This window comes from Synchiropus splendidus, chromosome 13 (assembly GCF_027744825.2).
Source record: "Synchiropus splendidus isolate RoL2022-P1 chromosome 13, RoL_Sspl_1.0, whole genome shotgun sequence".
NCBI lineage: Eukaryota > Metazoa > Chordata > Actinopteri > Syngnathiformes > Callionymidae > Synchiropus > Synchiropus splendidus.
Window position 1 is genome coordinate 4073363 of NC_071346.1, and position 20133 is coordinate 4093495.

Below are 20133 nucleotides of genomic sequence, written 5' to 3' on the forward strand. Positions count from 1 at the left end.
AAGGAAAGCTTTAATATCTTTCCTTATTTAATTTAATTTTATTGTAGTTATTATTACACTATTATGTTACTGTTGTTGTTGTTGATTGTGTATGGACCATTCCATTCTGCACTCTGCACAACACGCCTTGGCCGTGCATGTCCTGTAAGTTTGTTATCAATGTCTAAAATTAATGAAAAATATTTGGAATTTAAAGGAGACCACACGAGTTTGGACAATAGCAGTGTATTATTTTAACTGTAAGTGAACTGTTTGAGAGCCAATTGGATCCAAACTGTAGATCAAATCAATGAAACCTCTAGAAATAAAACTGTTTAATAGCAGCCAGTCAGCGCTGCCAGAGAATTTAAGATACACATAAATCCTGAGTTTGTGACTGCCAAAAGTAGAAGTGAGGGTCAAAACTTTTCACAAAATGGTGCGTTATGACTTAAAAATGTATTTGTTTTTTTAAATTTTATTTTATTTATTCGAACTATGGTTCGAACCATGGTTGCCATTACACTTTTTAAAATGTTTTATTCAGCCAAAATGTCGTTCTTTCCACTCCCGAACTAAATCACCAGAATCTAAACACCCTGGAATATAAGACATGACTAGAATGCTTCAAGTTATAGTGCTAGTCAAACTGGCCACCTTTATTTTGTGAAGACGCCACCATCGTACTTCCGGTGATGCGCCTCTGTCGTGGTAACTCTTGCCGCAGAGCCTCGTCCTCAAGTCCGGCAGCTGCAGGGACATTTTGGCTCAAAGCAGGCGGAGGACGGAGTGACGAGCTCCCGGGGCGGGACCGCATCTCGGACTTTGTCTCGATCTCAGAACGGGTCGCTTATCAGGTTCCGCCCATTGATGCAGCAGCGTCACTGGAGATCAATGACAGAGGAGCTGACGAGGATGAAGAGATGCTGCTGCTTTCACATCCCGAACCGCAACTTAGTCCAGGAAACCCGAACACGTCATGGTTTACAAGCCACTAAGATACTAAAGTTCTGAGTTGAAATGTAATAAACATTAAAACCTGATCAAATTCATCATCATCCAAGTTTCTCCTGAAGGTCACAAGACTCACTGGTCGTAATGTTATGTGTTCAGTTTGCCTCATTTATAAAAGAAAATAATAAAAAAAAAAAAAAATCAGGTTTGTGTCCATGAAGCTGTGACATTGTCATTGAAGGTCGTTCAGACTCAAATTAGACCTTGACTGTTTTGTTCGGTCACGTCAACAAATGAAGGGAGTATAGGCCAAAAACTTTTATTAAATTCAGCACTATAACTAAAATGAATTCTCTGCTCTGCAAGTGTTTCATAAAGAATCTACTGTTTACATGTATCCACAAAGAAGTGGATTTTAAAGCCATCGAGAGTCCGTGCCGGGATGTTTGTGCCTTCCAACCAACCGAGGTGGTTCTCCGCAGATGAGGATGATGAAGATGCTCCGCACCTTCTAACGCCATCAGAGGGTGTGACCTTTCCAAGTCTGCGGGAGGAGAGACCTCACCGGGAATCAGTTTGCTTCGTTCTTGGATGCCTCGTCAAAGTTCTCCACCAGATCTGAGCGGCGAGAAAGACAACGGCTTCAGACCATCAGGATCATGAGGGACTCGCATCACTAACTTAGTAAAAAGCTACCTGGCACGTCATCGTCTTCCTCTTCTGCAAGCTCCTCCTTCACCGCCTTCATGTCCATCGCTGCGGGACGAAACATCACAAGTGAAAAACCGAATCATCTTGATGCATCTGGAGAGGAACGGATCAGACAACTTCTGTCGTCTCTACGATATAGATAAATACAACAGCTGAAGTTCGACACTCAGGTGCAGCCAAACAACTCCATGCTGTAAAACAGAGCGGTGTCAGAGACCTCCTCCAGGCGCTGCTCTCTCCTCGCCTTCATTCATCTGTACAACCATTGTCTTACAGTAGAAGCCCATGATGATATCTGGGCTTGTTCTCCAGCGATTTTCTAAAACAAACACTGCAGTGTAAATGTGTCACACTCATCTGCACGGCTGTTAAGAGATGTAGGCGGCTGCGCTCTCCGCTGTGAATAGAACTAATGAATGGCTGATACGCTGAGGGAACTCCACATCACTCTGAGGTTAGAGCGTGACGGCGCCGCCACCGTGTGATGCCTCCACAATCGCAACTTCCACTACAGAAACTCCAGCTGCTTCATTGACAAGGTCTCCTGCTCCCGGAGGAGCTCTCATCTCTGCCCTGCCGGCTCTGGCCTGTAACATCTCACCTATTTAGCATATGCATCTAACAAGTTGGAAGATCTCGACAGAACTGAAAACAGCGAGTGTTCAGAGTGTTTGCTTACACGGCCGTGGGAACTGCTCGGCCAGTTTGCGCAGGCTGCTGAGGCTGTCGGCCCCCAGCTGGCTCAGGATGCCCGGCAGCATCTCTGTGACCTGCTTGGTCTCGCCGTGACCGGTGATGGCGAAGGTGTTGGCGGACAAGGAGGCTTGAACTTTGGGGTTGTTGAAGTGGATCACGGTGCCGTCATCTCTGATCATGTTGACCTGTTAAAATGGCGGAACAGATCGCATGGTCACTTTACTGAGTTCCTTTAAGAAAAACGCCACTGAATCCATCTGTCTTTGTGGCACTCACCTCTTCTATTCCCGCGATGTTATTCACTGCTAATTTCTTCAGAGAGCCTTGGAGTTTTTTGTCATCAGCTGTGGCTGTTTTGTGGACGACCTTTTTCTTCCTGCGGGGCGTTCCCTGAAGACAGGAAGTTACCCAACGTGAGGTGTGACCTCATTTCCACAGGGATATCTCCAGTCTCAATTCATCTCCATCATCATCCTCAAGTTACACCTTCATGTCCTCCTTCATCATGGACCCCATTGGTTATCATCCTCTACTACAGCTCCAACATTCTTGGAACCATCTGTCCTCCCTAACTTTCCATCATGGTCTGGTCTTCTTCTGATTTTGCCCATTCGAGTCATCATAAGACTCTTTTCATCTCTTACTCTTCTAACTCGCGACTATCTTAATATACATCATGGCAGCAACCACAACTGTTCTGGTGAGCTTCTCTTTTATTCTTGCAGCTCCACTCACATCAGTCATCTCCCTCCACCACTGTCCATTGACCTCTGGTTCCCTTAGCTTCACTTCATATCATCAGCAAACATCATCATGGAGACTCCTCCCGAACCTCACCTGTCTGTCTATCCATCACCCTAGCAGACTAGAATATTCCAACCAACAACGTCTATTTTCCATGGAGTGAAGTGTTTACTGCACTTGCAAATCTTCTAAACAGAAACAACAGGGTGAATGCATTTCTCTTTGACCTCACCACGCAGCGCAGTGTTGTGGAATAACATCACCACCAAGCGTGCAACAGTGAGAAAGCACCCACGAGAAACGTGAAAAAGCCGGAGGCCCAGCGTGCCAGCTATAAAAGGAATGCTGAGGTCAGGAAGAAAAGCTTGACAGATGCTGAATTCCATCTCGCTCCTTAAACAAACAACAGCTAAACCAACAAAACGCGATCACAGCCGCCTCACATCATCAAAAAAAACAAACAAACCGCATTTGAAAAAGCTATTAAATAATTTTTTCGCAGAATATTTACCTTTCCGCCTATCCGGACCTGTGCTTGGAGCTTTGCGAGCTTTTCTTGATTCATTGTGATCTGCGTTAAAACAAAAAAACACACCATAATATGCACACGAATCGAACACAACCAAAACACGTGAAAACATTATCAGGTAAACAACAAACGGTCTTCATTTTAAACACACAGCAAGTAAGTCAAGTAAGAATGCTTTCAGAAGGTGAAGCCATAAGATCATAACAAAGAATATAAAGACAGCTTTTTCAGTTGCTGTGGCTGACACGGAAGTTTAGGTGACATTTACTCAACTTCCAACGCGATGGGAAGCTACAAGAGCTAATATTAGCATGTCGTTAGTAGCCAATTAGTTAGGAGACACGCTATTAAAAAAAGACAGGACGTCAAACACCTTAAAGGACAAGAGGGTTTTGATAGAAGACAGTTTGGAGAACGTACCTTTTACACGGGATATCAGATAGTTGAAGTGTTCTCCAGTGAGGCTCAGCAACGCAGCTAAATCCAGCAACAAGTTGGCAGAAGTGCGACTCACTTCCGCTTGGTTTTAAACACAATCACGAACATTTGGACATAAATACGTAAAATAAATAGATTAATTAATGGAATTATTCCCTTCTGTAATGCGTATGCTTTTGACGTCGTGGAAGGGCGCGCCAGATGATTTTGAAATTAGCTCCGATTGGCTTTTAATTGTTAGTGCTTCCGCTTTTGATATTGTTATTGTTCAACTTGACAACATGAACCTTCAGACGGAACACGCGGTGGTGCGAAGGTGACGTAATAACTCTGGCCCGCCCCCACGTCCCGATACTCGATCGCTATTGGCCCAGTCGACAAACACGCAGCTATGAAAAGGAAAACACGAAGAGACACATATTTGACATAAATAAATAACAACGTTTATTAAGCAAAGGGGCCTTATCTACCATTAATATGTAATTCATTGTCAAAAACCCAACTGGCTAAACAAACCCAACGACCCACTTTACGTCACTGAACTACCACTTCCGGGTTGACATTTGATCCGCCGCCGCTAGCTGAGTCCGCTGACTAGCTCGCGCTGACTACATTCAACATGCAGACCGCTTTGCTAAATGTCGCGCTCTTCTCCTTCGTGCATGTGTTGTTGTCTTTGACATGTTTCCAGAATGCCGTCGAAGCCGCCAACAGCAGAGGTAAGACCGAAGAAACTGTTGTTATTTTTCCCCGGTGTAATGAAGTCAGAACGTTGAGTTTTAGCTGCAGGTGACAGGAGCGCTGCTCCTCTTTGTGCTCCCACATCCTGGATCCTCCAGTCGGTGTCCTGCTCCAGATGTGTCCAGCTATACTGCAACACTTCACTGAAATAATCGCGTCAACCCAACTGCTCGACGTTTGGCCATTCTTTATACAAATCCCTGTGCATGGGAATTTAGTGTGCGAGGTTGTAAAATAATGGCGTGTGGTTGAAGATCAGTAGAGTATAAGTAATAAAGTGCTTTTTAAACGATCAAACCCTTTAAAGATGACATTATTCCCCCTGGAATTGTTTGAAAAGGCATAAATAGGTCACATTTGTGGGCCGGCTTGGACACTCCCTGCTATAGAAACTCTAGAACTTCTCATTGTTTGGTGCTATTGGCAGGATTTGGAGACAATATCCACTGGAGGACGCTGGAGGACGGCAGGAAGGAGTCTGAGGCCAGGTGAGGTCGGACACCTCAGCACTAACATGCATCACACCCTCAGCCCTGGGAGGCTTCTGTACGTTGGTCAAACAGGATAAACTTGATGCCGTCAATACATTGGCTGATTTCTTACGTGGTTAGGATTAATGTTTTGACAGGCACATTCCTATTGAGCACTACCACCCATATCCCATATCCCATTTTTCAACTGCAGCATTCAAAACTATGTTTGTTTGAGGCATTAAACAACAAGAATAAAGTCTGTTCTCTGCTATGACACTCGACACTCTGGTACGCTGTAATGTTGGAATCGACAGACTGACTTTATTCATCCCAAACTGAGAAATTACTGTCTGCTCGCCAGATGGAGGTCGCAGGATTAAAACCACAGATGCCCTGTGAAATTATTACCTGCATGAATCTAATCTGGTTTTGAGTCTAAATCCATGACTCTGATTCTACAGGTTGAGATTGTGACGTGTCAGCAGGTCAGACGTATTTGCACAGGTTGCTGCATCCGTTCTCTAACAGGAACTGACTGAAGAGGGCAAAGAATGTCTCTTAAAAATTAAAGTTCTGTGTGTATCGTTAATGCAAACCAGTCAATATATATGTGTGTGTGTGTGGTTCTCCGACAGTGGTCTGCCCATGATGGTCATCATCCACAAGAGCTGGTGTGGAGCCTGCAAAGGTACGACAGCCATTCTCATAACTGTAATGTGGCGTCGCTGTAGTGAGGCAAAGCATCGGAAAAACACCGCAGCTGGGTTTTCAATCTTCAGGTCTATGTCGACATATGCATCACAAAAGTGTTGAACATGCTGTTTCTGTCATCATATACCCTTTACAGAATGTATTTATTTTTATTTTATAAATTTTGCACTTAGTTTGTGAAACTGTCATGTTAATTCCCCCTGAATTATGCGCATGTTCACAAATCAAATGTAAATATTCCTAATATTCCACCATAATAATTTCTATAAATATATGTTAAACAATACAAAATTTGTATTTAATACATGCTGTTGTGAGAAGACTTGACAGATGATAGAAAAGTGAAGATAATATTTTGTGTTGAATGGTACTAAGACAAGAATGGCAGAAGCAGCAATGGAAAGTGGCTGGAGATGAATTACAGTCTCATGTTTTCATATTTTGCAACCAGCACTGAAGCCCAAATTTGCCGACTCCAAGGAAATCGCTGAGCTGGCACATAACTTTGTGATGATCAACCTGGAGGTGAGTGGGATGAGCTGCCTGCCATTTTTATTAAGGATGCAGGAGCTGAATATTTGAGTGTTGTAATGTGAGTTGAATACGTGACAGTGATGTGAGGCCATGCACCTCGAGCCGAAACACATCACTGTGTCTTTATCACCAGGACGACGAGGAACCGGCGGACAAGGCCTTCAGTCCGGACGGCGGCTACATTCCTCGCATTCTTTTCCTCGGTACGTGCTCTCCTCATGGGTCTGCAGGGACGGTTCTGTTCGTGTGAGCCATCTCTCCACTTTTCGTCCAGTGTGAAACAAGCCACTGACTTGCCCTCAATACTGCAGGCGAATTGATGTAGTGTCCTCTGTGTTGCTGTCAGATCCCAACGGAAAGGTTCACCCCGAGATCACCAACAAGAACGGGAACCCCAACTACAAGTATTTCTACAGCAATGCGGAGCATGGTAACACAATGCTGCGTGAAAATGATGGTGACTTTTCTTGACCCCTGTTGTCTCTTCCACCCAAGTGATCTCCGGGATGAAGGAGGCTCAGGAGAAGCTGACGGGCGACACCCCCGAGGGTCACGCTGCCGACGAGCTGTGAGGGGTCATGGTGGGGCGTCTGGCTGTGAAGGGCTACACATCCTCAGAGACCCCTCCCCGACCTCGCCGTCCACTTGAGAATCAGCCAAACAAAAGCCAAACATTAGAAGCTGCTGGTGCTTCAGTACAAATGTTTCAGTTCGTCATGTGACTGTCCTGTTTTTACCTTCGACTTGAAGGATCGACTCCAGCCAAGGTCGTCACCTCCACACCTCCGATTGCGCGCGGAAAAAAAACCCACAACACAGATTCCAAACTTCCTGTGATCGTCTTCCAATGATCCTCGCCATGTATTTACCCAGCAAGCACTGCAACACTCGCACCGTCGGTCCATGAAGGAACTCGTATTCTCAGTGTTTCTCTGCATTTACCTGTGTCTGTTTTAAACAATGGAGAGGGAGCGTCTTGATGTATTTTATACTCAAGTGAGATAATAAAGTTTTGTTGTATTGAATCTTTCCTGGTGGTGATTTTGAACATTTGGATTTTCTTGTGACCCACTTTCTATAAATTGCTTCACATGAATCAAACTGAATTGATAGGCAACCTTAGTTATTTTGTCTTTTTTCTTATGTTTGGTCTTTTAATATACATTTGTTTTTCCATAATGCAGGAAGTGTATTTGGTTTATGAACATTTTATTCAAACGCATTTTATCGATTTGTTTAAGCTCAGTATGGAGCATCTGCTGTTTTATATATTTATTTTTTATGCTGGAAAAAAAATCGTAATATTTTTTGTATCTTTTGAAAAAGGTTTTTCATTGCTTTTCCTATCAAATTTTCCGATCAAAAATTTTGAACTCCTGATCCAGCTCATCCAAGGTATGGATTTTGATGTTTCCACATCCAAAGCATTTTGCATGATTGGCTCTTGATATTGAAACCTCTCCAAGAGCAGGGAGTCGTACCTGACCATACCAGCCTCACGCAGAGTCACTCAGACGCAGCCACTTTCCTAAAACTTATTTATGAGGTGGAAACAGGAGGCCTCTCCCACATGCTGAAAAAAATGAGCATTTCTTTGGGTGGTTCTCCTGGAACATCTGACAGGGTCTGGCAGCTGTTTTAGTTAGATGGAGAACCAAAAGCATTTTGAATAAATATAAAAAATGAGTTGGAAGTATTGACAGTGCAGATAGTCAACCGGATATTTTTGCACAAGCAATTGCCCGACTGTGATTTGAATCATCATTTAAGTGAAAGGTAGATGGGTGATGGCAGAGCTGAGATGAGATGAGAAACACAACTGACACGTAAACAATTGTATTTATGAGAGAAAAGTAGCTCCAAAACATGGTACATATGGTTCAGCTTTATCTGTGCTCTCCACTGACATCTGTCGGTGAGACCGATCAATACAGTTTTAACAATTTCTCACGTTATATTCCTTCATAATGGGGTCGGAGTCTATCCCTGCTACACACACCTGGACAGGTCTCTCACACACTCACACCTTCCCACGCCCTCTGTGAGTTATTGGAACGTGGGAGGAAACCGGAGTGCACAGAACGGAGGAGGTACACTCCAAACCCTGCGTAGCTTCAAGCTGAAGTCGAACCAAAATCCTCCGCCATCAAGAAAAAAAACTCAGTAGTGGCAAATGAGAAGGTCCATACTTTAATAAAACCAGACTTATATTATTTAGAATACATCACTGATAGTGTTATCTTGGTAGAAAGTTTGTTTTCAGACTACTGCTATATGGCTTCAACATGTTTCGACGGCCGTTATTTCTGACTCCAGCGCCTTCTCCTGCACTACGTTTATAAAAATCACAGCAGGACGGAGCTATCATTACAGGAGCGACACGACAGAGCGGCGGAATCAATGTTTTCATATAAAAAGAATCTATAAAAAGCATCTGTGTGGTAAAAATTGCACAAAGTGTGATTAAAAGTACCGTTGAGAGTCAGACAGTGGAGGTCCAAAACTATCTCTGGAGCTTGGCAGGTTCAGTGTTGAGACACTTGTACTTAAGTTAATCCTAATCTAGACTCCTGGACGGGAATCTACGCTGCTGGTGCTGGTCCCACTGGCTTCACTGTTTAAAACCGGCCCTGTTTGGCGTCTCCGATCGCCCCCCACACGTCGAACACAAACTCGTCGGGGAAAGCAAAGTCCCCGAGGGTTTCGTCCAGCGCCATCGCAAACTCGTCCGGGTTCTTCTTGTCGCGACCCACTTCCACCATCGTAGCAGCTGCAGACGGATGTCAACACCTTAGCTTGTTTGTCGTCAAGTCACATGAGCGCATCTGTTCCTCAGTGAAGTTGCACTCAGGTGTCTTTATATTCATACTTAACTCACTGTACTTCAACTAAAACTATAAATTCTCACATTAATATGACTTTCCTTGTCCAGCCAAAATCATTTTGACCTAACATCTTCTTTCACCAGGCATGACCACTGGCTTCAGAGAAAGTTCAGGACCTGACTCACCTAGTTCCGTGTCTCTGATGCCCATGTAGCTCTCCAGCAGGTCGTCCACTTTGCTCACTGCCTTCTCCTCGAATTCTGTCGGCTGGAGGACACAAAGTGTGTTTGGCTCACTGGTGATCAACATTACAGTCACAATAGGAACAAAAAAGTAAGTGATGACCATTGAGACAGATGAATGGAGAAGGTGCAGAGGAGAGAGTTGTGGACCAAGAATGTAGGAGATGAAGAACAGAAGGAGAACCGAGGGTTTGCCGTGGAGATGTAAGTGCTCCTCTACATCCACTGAGGAAGCAGCACATACCTCCTCCTCCACTGTAGCTGGACCCTTGGATCGTAGTCTGAGCGTCCCCTTCCCCGTCCCCATCTTGCTATCGCTCACTGGCTTCCCCCCTTTCGACCTTGGCTCCAGCATTTCTGGCGAGGACAAGTGAGTTCCACCGATCGAACTGGAGAAGCTGGACCTCAGTGCTGCAGTGCTGTGACTCACCGAAGGCTTTCATGGGCTCGATCAGCTTGAGGGTGAACTTCTTGTCTCTGGGCAGCTCCTTCAGCATGCGGGCCACCTCGTAGTGTCTGATCCCCACGATGTTGCGACCGTTGATGCACTCGATGTGATCGCCAACGCAGATGACCTTCACCTTGTCCACGACGCTGCCCTCCTTAATGCGCTACAGACACAGAAGGAAGGGAGGACAAATGAAGATGAGACAGAAACGACATATTCAGATACGCACAATAATGAAAGATGGAACAATTGTGAATTTTCAAGATTCCACCTTGACAGGGAACATTTCTGCAGGTATCTACAGCTGAGAAATTATTTCACAAAAGAGATTCAGAGCTCAAATCTACCACCAGGAATAACTGGACTAATGTTAGATACCTACAAGAGGGAACAGGGGAAAAATGGGAAAATGAAATGAAAATCCAGATGACAAATGAGGAGTGGCTGAACATGTTTAAAACACAACATAATACAACTAAGTCAGCAGCATGGCGGGAATTTGGGTGGAAAAATTTGGTCTGATTTTTCATCACTCAAAAAATTAAAAAAATTAAAAGCAAGTAAATAAAATCACAGGCAACATGCTGGAGGATGTGTGGAGACAGGGAGGCAAATCACACACCTATATTTTGGTTACGTGAGAAATAAAATACTTTTCTGGGAAAAAAAACACTGCAAATTATTCTGGGTCATGACTCAGTATGGGAAAGAACGGGTATATATTTGGGAAATATTGGACAATATGTGAACAAAAAAGATGTGTACTTGTGAGCATATTGTTGATCGCATGCAAGAAAGCAATTACAAGGAACTGGTACAAGGTGGAGGCACCAACTGTGAACGAATATTGTGAGAGAAATATACGACATGGAAAGGAAAACTGCCACTGAAAGAAGAGATGTTCATGGACACTCGGAGAAAGTGGACGATTTTTAAAACTTGAAATGAGACAGCAGTAAATTGGTAAAAAAAATGAGACTGAAGAACTATAACTATAATTAATGTAACAATCGCAACCTTTCTTTTTTTGTTGTTAATTTTTTTTTCTTCTTGTCTTGTCTATTATTATTTTATATTGTGTGGTTTTATATGTACAGGAAAGTATACTGTCTTTGAATTGTCGATTGTCACTTGTATTTTGAAAACAAATTTTACAAATTTCAGTATTAAAAAAAACCATATAGAACCAGAATCAGCTCTGGGCTCTTCTTTTTGCTCGGCCAGTCACCCTGAAATAGATGGCGCTAAAGCTTCACACATCACCAAGTCAGGAATCCTGTGGAGCAGATTTGACTTGCAGTGCAGCCCTGGAGTCACATGATGGCACACATGAGCGACTTCCTGTCAATAAGCTCATTACTCGGCCAAACCAAGGCAGCATACCAAACTGCAGCTCCAGGAAACAAGGGTGACACAAACGCAGACAGAATCACTCAAGTTTCCACTGCTGCATCACTACTTCCAAACAAAGGTGTCCATCACAGCGCAGTGTCGAGCCTCACCTTGATGAAGGCGTAACCGGCGCCATTGTCGGTGATGGTGAGCCCCAGAGCGTCCTCAGACTTGTGGACCTCCACCTCCTTCTTGATCCCTTTGACGTGTGCGAAGATGAAGTCCTCCAGACCGATCTGACCGCCCAGCAGCTTGTCCATGTCGATCTTGTGCGTGTTGAGTGTGCAGAATAGGATCTGGGCAGACGGGAGAGTCGGGAGAGCGTGACACACTAGTTCACCTGTTCCAACTCAATTTTACCTGTTCATTTAATATACGGTGGACTTTTCTCCAATTTCATTTTGTGAAAACAAGATTGTTTTCAACATTCTGGTTCCTACTATCCTCCTCACCTACTGCTCAGTATTTACGTTTAATTCATGTCTCATGAAGTATCTGTTCCTATGTTACATCAAGTTCCATTCCATTATATTTCAAGCAAATTCTTTCCCTCCTGTTTTACAATTTCATTTTGAGTCATTTTTCGCCTTCATTACTCAACTGACCTGCATCGTGGTGAACAAAAAATGGGGAGGCTTGGATTCATTCTGATTCATCAGCACCAGGAACACTGCTCATGAATCAGGCCCAGGCAGCGAGGTCGGCGTAGTGTGTGGCTTTGTGTACCAACAGACACACACACACACACTAGCCGACTCAGGCGTTGCCGTGGGTTACCACGCTCTAATAGAATGGGGTGATAATAGCTGCAGGCCTCTTGAGGAGAGAACAGGGACAGTATGGTGAAGAGGAGGCTGAGATGGTGTCTGGAGATGGAGGGGCACTGTTCCACTCGTACATCTAATTTAAAGCCTGGTTTTAGTTCTGCAAGTGTCTCTCCTGCTCAGATGGCTGCTGCAGCACATTCACACCAGCAGGGGTAGCTACAGACCAAAGCGCTTCTTCGACACCAGACCCGCAAGAACAGACTCTTCACCTCCCACTGCTGACCCAGAGAGCTCACGCCTTCGTCCAGTGATCAGATGTGATGCAGTCACACACAGAAACAGCCACCGAAGCACTAAAAACATACAGCTTCAAATAATACACCATGTTCTACGTGCACCTCAGAAAGAGTGATTCTTAACCATAGGGCCAGGGCCCCGAGCGCCTCCTTGAGGGCCACTAAACATTTTTTTGTTTTACACCTTTGGGCCGTGAGACGCTCAGTTTTAGTAGATGATCCACGTATGGTGGCAGTAGTGTGTCACTGAATTGACTTGACAGCTGCAAATCTGTGATAGTTACCAACTATGGAGAAGTTCTTGAAAAGAAAAAATGATAAAGAAAGTGATGCCGCCACCCCCAACAGTAAAAACTGTTCATGAAAGCACCTGTCACAGTAGTTTTGAAAATTTGAACAATTTATGGCAATACTTTCATTTACACTACTTATATCTTCTTTGAAAATATGTTATTTTTATTTCATGATATTCTGACATGGTTTTATTATATTTATTTCAGATTTTTTTCAACAGTTTGCATCGAGTGTATTTTTAATTTAATTTAATTTTTCTGTACAAAATGTGACGAATATAACTTGCACCTGGTTCTGCTGCTGGTTGGACTTTTCGATGACAAACTAATATCTTAGCGATGATCACATGGTTTCATGTCATTTCACAAGGTTTTCTTTTGTTTACGTGTAAGTAGATTAAATATGGAGAGTTCTATTACTTGACTGGGCCTCGGGTCCATTTGTTCTGGGAAAGGTGGGCCCTCGAGATCAAAAAAGTTAAGAACCGCTCATTTAGAAATAAACTTGGTTGTCACATTTTAAATACTTGTCACATCGAAAACAAAAACAAATGACTTAAAAATCAATTAATATGGTAAATTGGGAGTGAAAACTGAAAAACAGATGGGCTTCAATTTGTTTTCAGTGAAAGCGGAAACTGCCTTAAAGAAATTCCTGACATCAGACGATCAAACAAACCTCCGCAGAGAAAGTAACAACAGACCTTAACCATGTCTGCTTACACTAGTCGGGATCAGCCTCCGACTGTTTCCTCCTGCCAGTGCTGAAGTCAGCGGCGTGTTGTAGTTAAGAGGAAATGACATTAATCAGCGTTTCAGGCGTGTAATCATTGACTTCACAAAGTTGGGTGTCAACATGAAGCCCACAAACTCATGAAGCTCAGAGTTTGAGTCTCCTGATGACTTAACAGGTTTATGAGGCCTCGGGCTGGTTATCTTCCGCATGTGGGCAGCATGTATCACCGACTCTGGAGCAAAGTTCTCAGCTGGCATCAGCGTGAAACGAAAGCACGGAGATTAACGCAGAGAAGCTCTTTAAAGTGAGATTTCCTCTGGGCCCAAGTACTTAAACACACTGCCCCCTGGGTCATGTTGACGTGGAGCTCAAGTAGTTCACTTACTCATCGACATTCTTTCATCTGCTATGCTGTATTTTTGCTTCAGAAAATACATTACATCTCCTGGTAAATGTATTTTAAACGAATTTTGGGGTATTTTTCTGGTCACATTTGAGGCTCCAAGAGTCCGATGAAATTGTTGACCACTGATATCAGGTTGGCTTTGTGAGATGTGACAGCGACTGGTCACTCAGCAGAAGGTTGCTCAGCTTTTGTTCTTAGTTTGCCGAGGCTCAGGAAGAAGCAAACAATGTTTCATGGTAAGATGAAGCACGAAGTTCAACAAATTTACCCCGAAACCAAAACAAAACAAGTCATTAAAGTAAAGCGCAGAAGATATGAGATGGAAACTTTGTGACCCCATTTTGCAGTTGAAACTCGAGGCAACCTCCTCATGTTGGTCCCCCTCACATCACAGACTCAAGATTTCATTTTCTAACTCTCGCAGGAAAGCAACAGTAGAAAGTAAAAGTGAACCTTGTTGAGCAGTCAAATGCTTTGTGTTATTTGTGAGATACATTTCCAAAAGGTTTTTCATCACGTATATAAAAACCTAGATGAAATGAAACAGGTTTTCTGTCATGACACAGTGTTTTTATATGCAGTGATAGCGACACTTGCCTATTTTGTATGTGTTTTAAAGAGTTGTTTTCACAAAGCTGCATCGTTCATCTTCTTATACTAATAATAAATATTGCTGCTAATGTTGGTGTAATTACAAATCTTTTCACTCATTAAAAATATGAAAGGAAATATCTTTTCAAATTAATTTAAGGATTAATTTCATGCCTTTGAAAAATAAATGTGATTATTAGGTAGATGCTTGTTGTCGCCCATATATAGTGTGTGTGAGCGGTTTTCCCTGATGGACGAGAGACCTGACCAGAGTGCGCTCCACCCAGGTCCTCACAAGGCCATCAGGCAGTAGAAAAACAAAACAAACACGAAACAAAGTCCCCTTCTGATACACTCCTGGATACACAAACACACCTGCTTCATCTCGTCCTCTGAGACTTCAGTGCTAATACTGAAAACCTGTAGAACATCTTCAGCTGCCATGGCAACACCTTCCTCTGCTTCTCAGCCGGTAAACAACCACTTAAAAAGGCTCTGAATGCAGATACACACAGGTGAACACACCTGAGCTCTGCATCTGCAGCTGCGTGTTTGTGGTCATGAGCAGATGTGACGACAGACAGGCTGCATGTCAGGGAACACACTACACTTTTAAAACTATAAGTCAGCACAAGTGTCCCGCTTCTTAAAGGGATGCGGCCTGGTCACTTCAGGAGCCACCAGATTACCAATCTCAGACTCCTAATTCTTGCATCTAATCTGGATTAAAAGTCTGAGAGGCAGCCCAGTGAGGCGACACCTCATTAGCCTAAAACACGACCTCGGTGTGTGCACGTATTCAAATGTGCAGGCAAATACCTGCGAGTGATTGTACAGCAGGAGAAGCAAATTCTCCGAGCCACACCTGACCGCCACAGACTTTGACCTGAGGACAGGCTGCTCATAAAAGAGCAGATACCATGAGCATTTTATATCATTCACAGGTTCTACTTTCTGGGAACGATTAGATTAGAAGTGCTGTCATCGCCTTAACATCCTACTTCTGACTCCATTTCTGGCCAGTGGTCCGTCCTTAGCTTAAGAGAAGGATATCAAACAGCAATTTCAATGTTGTTTTTATGAAATAATAAAAGCTAGAAGCAGCAACTACATCTGAAAAGCATAAAAAAAATCAAGATAATCTTTTGTTTTCTAAGGAACTTCTCAAGTGTGTCTGGAAGTCTTTGGAGGGAGGCTCAGATCAGGGTAAGTCCTAAGGGACCATTGGACCCGCTCAGCTGTGGCGAGGGCCATTTATCTGGTCGGTTTAAGGCTGTGCCCACTGTGGGCGGACGCTTGGGACTTCCTGCGAAACAAACCTGCTTCATTTAATGAGCTGATCGAGCTGAGTTTCCGACGCTCCTCTGATTGTCCGGACTTGTTTCGGCCGAGCGATCGCTGACAAGACCCGGCAAAATTCTGTCTGAGACGAGCACAAAGAGACAAGTGAAAGGAGACTGCCTCCCAGTTTGACGGAACCTTGTTTTAAATAGAGCTTTGGAGCTCCTTATGAGTCTGATGTTGATACCGAGCCCTGCAGAATTGGAGCAGAACATGAGAAGAGGTCGACCCTATGTTGCGACTGCAGTTGATCCCACGGGGCTTTTGTCGTGATTAAGCTTGTATTAGCAAAGTGAAGGGCTTAAATTGCCCGGTTGTGCGACTGAAATTATACAGCTAAACAAATTGACTTGCAAATTCTAACGCTCCAGCCGAGCTACATGACTCAAGCACGTTAGCTGAACAAGTTAGTTCAAGAACCTTTCAAGCTAAACAAACACTCAGGGTTGTGTTTTCAAGCTAAACACAAGATTTATTTCCATCATTATCCTTATGTTTTATGTATACTGTTTCTCTGTGTACGTCTTTGTTGCTCAGTGTGTGTCATTTATGTCATTACTGTTGCTGCTTTGACATTGTCTAATTCCCCAATGTGGGACAAATAAGGGACATTCAATGTAATGGAATTATCTTAGTGTATATCTAGAGGTATAAGCACTTATAGCATATAAGTTCATGGTGCTCTTGATACATTACTCCTCTCACATAGCCAAACGTACTGATATATAAAAGTCCTTGCCAAGTGTAGATAAATAAACCAGCCGCCTCTACCAAACAAAACCACCAAGTTAGCCTCTGAGCTAGTCTCTATTTGGGATCAACTCTTCAGACTTCTCAGCTTGACAGGAGGCACTCTTCACCTCACAATGTAAATCGTGAGGTTTCCCGTTGACGTCCCGTGCAGCCAGTGAAAGAATGGAGCTCAGGCGTTATCGTTCTGGATTCGTCTCAGTTTCAGATAGGCAGCTCTGCTTTTTGTTCCGACTCAGTTTCAGTGACACTGAGACGAATTCCTCTCTCAAAGTTGCACTTGTTGAATGAGCGCTGCGAGCGTGACGTGGGGGAGGAAGCTGACATCTCCACTGAACAACAGGGTGATAACACTGTCAGACCGTCACAAGCCAAACATGCCACAAACGCAGTCCTTTGAAAAGACAAACTGCAGAAGTTGGGGGGGAGCGGGAGCTTCTTTTCTCCACAGGACACCCATGTAGAAGCTTTTCTGGAGCTCCACTTTGAGATTTTAAAAAATGAAGTCGACGGGTGTGTGGGATGAACGCGTGGAGGCAGGGTGTGCCATGACGTAAACCAACAAGCTTTGACAAAAGACACAGGAACTAATCCAAAACACAACCAACTCATAAAGCTGTTTACCCAAAACTTAGCTTTTAAATCTGTCATAGGACTAAGTACTCATGTTATTTACCTAAGTAGCCTCCACTTGAAATATTTGTACTTTAATAGTGAGCCTTGTAGACGGGGGCATGGGTCAACTATTGTCATCAAAAGTCTTTCTAACGAAAGAGATAACAACTGCCGATAATATTTTCGTATTTACTTCCAGAAACATGTCAGGCAACAACCATGTGTTGTTGCTCCAAATACATGTTGTGCGTGCAAACAAAGTCTGCTTTTTTTGCGAGAGTTGCCACTGTATTCAAGTATTCATGCTGGTGCTACAGCTAGTCTTATGAGGAAAATCTTTCCCAATATTAGACTACAGCACAACCTGAGGTCACACTAACAAATGACAATCGACAATCTTGACAATTTCACTGATGTTTCTGTGTTTTAATAGTTATATGAATCACTTTTGCAGTTAAATGTAACTCATTCAGCAGTCATTGATTCTTTCTAACTCTCTATCATTTCTTATGGGGAAAAATAGTTTCCAGGCTCTAACTTTTCCTGATTCCAGCTCAGTTTCAATTCATGTTCAACAGTTCTGCACAATAATATCTGTCCAATAAGTTAAATAACAATGTTCAAATACCTTCCTCCCTGCAATGTTTGTTTGCCCACAAAACAGTCAACAACAGCTTTTATGTAATAGTCCTGTAAAGTGTTTAATGTTTGACAAGAGACAGTGAAATATTAGAGTGAAGTTAAGAGGGGAAGACACAAATAATAGAGTCTTGAAGCCTTGAAGTCACTGAACTAGTTTAAATAGGTTTGGTCTAAGAACATTTCTTTTCTTTTTATAGCAGAAACAGAAAGATGCTTTGGCAAATGCAGAGTAATTATTGGGTTATATTATGGTAATTACTGTTGTCGTAAATGTTCCCAGAGGTTGCACAGAGGTCAGCTAACTAAAGCAACAATAATATGAAAAACATCTGGACTAGATCAAATCTCTGCACCAGTGTCACTGAAAAATAACGTGTTTTTTTTTATCAAACAAATTAGGTGATTGATAGCACATCGATGCAGATGAGAACATGACCACAACATGCTTTATATAAACAGCATCTAGACATCCGTATTGTGATGACAAACATAGGCCACATCCACTTTTATGACTTAATATTCCCTGACAGCTTGTAATGACACCAAAACAATAAAGTTTTTAAATATCTAAATGATCCATTTAGACTTTTTTAAGTGTGAGTTTTTCAGAATATGGTGGGGTCAGAAGTTGGTGTTTACTTTAAGTTGAAGCATTTGTACTTTAAAAAGCAAACAGATGTCAGTGTGTACACTTCGGAGTTGTGGTACGTGAACGCACCATGATGAAAATCAGATCAGTGTCGTGCTTCAACAGGTGAAGTCTTACCTCAGGTGGTCTGATGTTAAAAGCGTCTGCTATTTTTCCATACAGCTCCTTGACGTTGGCGAAGCCTTCCACTCTGCCGGTGGGACTTCCGTGCGCTAGCTGCGTGTGGAACACCAGTTTGGGCCGCAGGTTGGCAGGTGGAGGCGGGAGTCCCGCGCCGTTCACCGAGGACTTGCTGAAGCTCCCGCTCCCCGCATGTCCGCCGCTCACCTCCTCGTTTTCCACCAAGTGCTCCTTCGTGGACTTGTTTTTCTTCTTCCAATATCCCAGCGGCATGTTCCTGTTTAACCGCTGAACATCTGAAGAAGCTAACCTGTTGAGTTATATTCACTTCCGAGTTGCTGAAGTTGTTCCGCAGACACTTTTTTTTCTCAGCGTCTTCACCTGTCCCGCGGTCGGAGTTAGTTCCTCGACAGTGACTCGGTGCTCACTCGGGAATGTCGGGAGTGAATAGTCAACAGGTAGGTGCCGAGTGCGGGATCGGCTCTGACACAACCTGCTGGCTGCTCCGCGGCTAACAATAGCTGCCCTGTTTAGCACGCGTCGGCTGCAGTGCGCATGCGCCCACGGACCCTTGGAGCCAGTACACCTGTCCGGACCACAGTGATGGAGAGACGATCTGTACATGAACTTCATCTTTCATTCAGGGTAATCGATATTATTAAAAACGAGAGAAAAACAGAAACACACGAGTATGTTTATAAGGATCATACACATAAATATGCGTGTAATGAAGTGAAAACAATCAAGAATGAGATGACTTTTCCAGCGGAAAAAAAGCGACAATAACATAATACAAAATATACATGATTCTATTCACTGTTATTATCATGCATTCATTTAGCGATGTTAATACTTAGATTTAAATAATGTTTTTTTGTCAGATTATATCATCATCATTAGTAGTAGTAGTAATACAATGTTATTACTACATTATAATTATTATCACTAGCTGCTGTTGTTACTGTGGAACTAAAAAATAAATTAGTTTAATTTAAATAATTACCACTGTCATTCTTGTCATTCATATGATAGCTAAATCTAACGACAAGAACAGCAACATTACTTTCTGGTTTTACCTGCTTCCCAGCTGGATTTCGTCTCCTTGACCTCCTCGGCAGGTGAACTGTCCGTCAGCAGGTGTGTTTGCTCTCCACCCGCCCTCAAATATTCTCTGTCACTATTGACAAATCACACTTTTGCTGAGTGGGGGTTTTTAAGGACAATGAAGCTGGTCAGCAGAACTATTTTTTTTGAAGTTATATACCGATAAAAGGCGATATTTTGATTTCTCTGGTGGTCGTAGGTAATGAGGACATTACCTTTTTTACTTTCAGTGTCATTTCGCGCATGTTGAGTGATGTGGCGCCCCCTACTGGTAGTGACATTCCGTTCATCTGTGCTGCGAACCAACTTCTAGGGACTTTTGTCTTGAGATTACGTGCATATACGCACAAGATCACCAACCATGGCAACTATGACTCGATAATTTCTGAGAAATAAAGGTAGTTAT

General features: G+C 43.2%; 3 protein-coding genes across 4 annotated transcripts; 1 reads left to right on the forward strand and 2 right to left on the reverse strand.

The window, feature by feature from the left end:
• Nucleotides 1-1225: 1225 nt before the first annotated feature.
• Nucleotides 1226-4136, reverse strand: LOC128769438 (transcription factor BTF3 homolog 4-like). Of its 2 annotated transcripts, XM_053883154.1 has the most exons (6): nt 4034-4136; nt 3596-3655; nt 2617-2730; nt 2324-2525; nt 1630-1689; nt 1231-1551 (listed from the first exon to the last, which is right to left on the reverse strand). In XM_053883154.1, the coding sequence occupies exons 2-6, from the start codon at nt 3647-3649 to the stop codon at nt 1505-1507; spliced, it is 477 nt and encodes a 158-aa protein (XP_053739129.1). In that variant the 5' UTR covers nt 3650-3655; nt 4034-4136; the 3' UTR covers nt 1231-1504. The 2 variants fall into 2 exon arrangements, with proteins under 2 accessions (XP_053739130.1, XP_053739129.1); XM_053883155.1 differs by lacking the exon at nt 4034-4136 and having other exon boundaries at nt 1226-1551; nt 3596-3651.
• A 460-nt stretch (nt 4137-4596) lies between these two features.
• On the forward strand, nt 4597-7526 carry txndc12 (thioredoxin domain containing 12 (endoplasmic reticulum)). Its single transcript, XM_053884258.1, has 7 exons — nt 4597-4770; nt 5220-5280; nt 5901-5953; nt 6428-6501; nt 6644-6713; nt 6857-6940; nt 7006-7526. The coding sequence occupies exons 1-7, from the start codon at nt 4671-4673 to the stop codon at nt 7080-7082; spliced, it is 519 nt and encodes a 172-aa protein (XP_053740233.1). The 5' UTR covers nt 4597-4670; the 3' UTR covers nt 7083-7526.
• On the reverse strand, nt 6279-19155 carry gipc2 (GIPC PDZ domain containing family, member 2). The gene is made up of 6 exons (XM_053884257.1): nt 18621-19155; nt 11528-11713; nt 10008-10188; nt 9822-9934; nt 9521-9602; nt 6279-9280 (listed from the first exon to the last, which is right to left on the reverse strand). The coding sequence occupies exons 1-6, from the start codon at nt 18894-18896 to the stop codon at nt 9129-9131; spliced, it is 990 nt and encodes a 329-aa protein (XP_053740232.1). The 5' UTR covers nt 18897-19155; the 3' UTR covers nt 6279-9128.
• Nucleotides 19156-20133: the final 978 nt, after the last annotated feature.

What these genes read in the sequence shown, in the direction of transcription:
- gipc2 (XM_053884257.1), bottom strand. Translation starts at nt 18,896, where the DNA reads ATGCCGCTGGGATATTGGAAGAAGAAAAACAAGTCCACGAAGGAGCAC. An exon ending in TTAACATCAGACCACCTGAG is followed by an intron (nt 11,714 to 18,620) that starts GTAAGACTTCAC and finishes CCGTCTGCCCAG; the next exon opens with ATCCTATTCTGCACACTCAA. An exon ending in CAGCTACAGTGGAGGAGGAG is followed by an intron (nt 9,603 to 9,821) that starts GTATGTGCTGCT and finishes TGTGTCCTCCAG; the next exon opens with CCGACAGAATTCGAGGAGAA.
- LOC128769438 (XM_053883155.1), bottom strand. Translation starts at nt 3,649, where the DNA reads ATGAATCAAGAAAAGCTCGCAAAGCTCCAAGCACAGGTCCGGATAGGC. An exon ending in AGGTCCGGATAGGCGGAAAG is followed by an intron (nt 2,731 to 3,595) that starts GTAAATATTCTG and finishes TCCTGTCTTCAG; the next exon opens with GGAACGCCCCGCAGGAAGAA. An exon ending in GGAAGACGATGACGTGCCAG is followed by an intron (nt 1,552 to 1,629) that starts GTAGCTTTTTAC and finishes CTCGCCGCTCAG; the next exon opens with ATCTGGTGGAGAACTTTGAC.
- txndc12 (XM_053884258.1), top strand. Translation starts at nt 4,671, where the DNA reads ATGCAGACCGCTTTGCTAAATGTCGCGCTCTTCTCCTTCGTGCATGTG. An exon ending in AGGAAGGAGTCTGAGGCCAG is followed by an intron (nt 5,281 to 5,900) that starts GTGAGGTCGGAC and finishes GTTCTCCGACAG; the next exon opens with TGGTCTGCCCATGATGGTCA. An exon ending in TCCTCGCATTCTTTTCCTCG is followed by an intron (nt 6,714 to 6,856) that starts GTACGTGCTCTC and finishes TGTTGCTGTCAG; the next exon opens with ATCCCAACGGAAAGGTTCAC.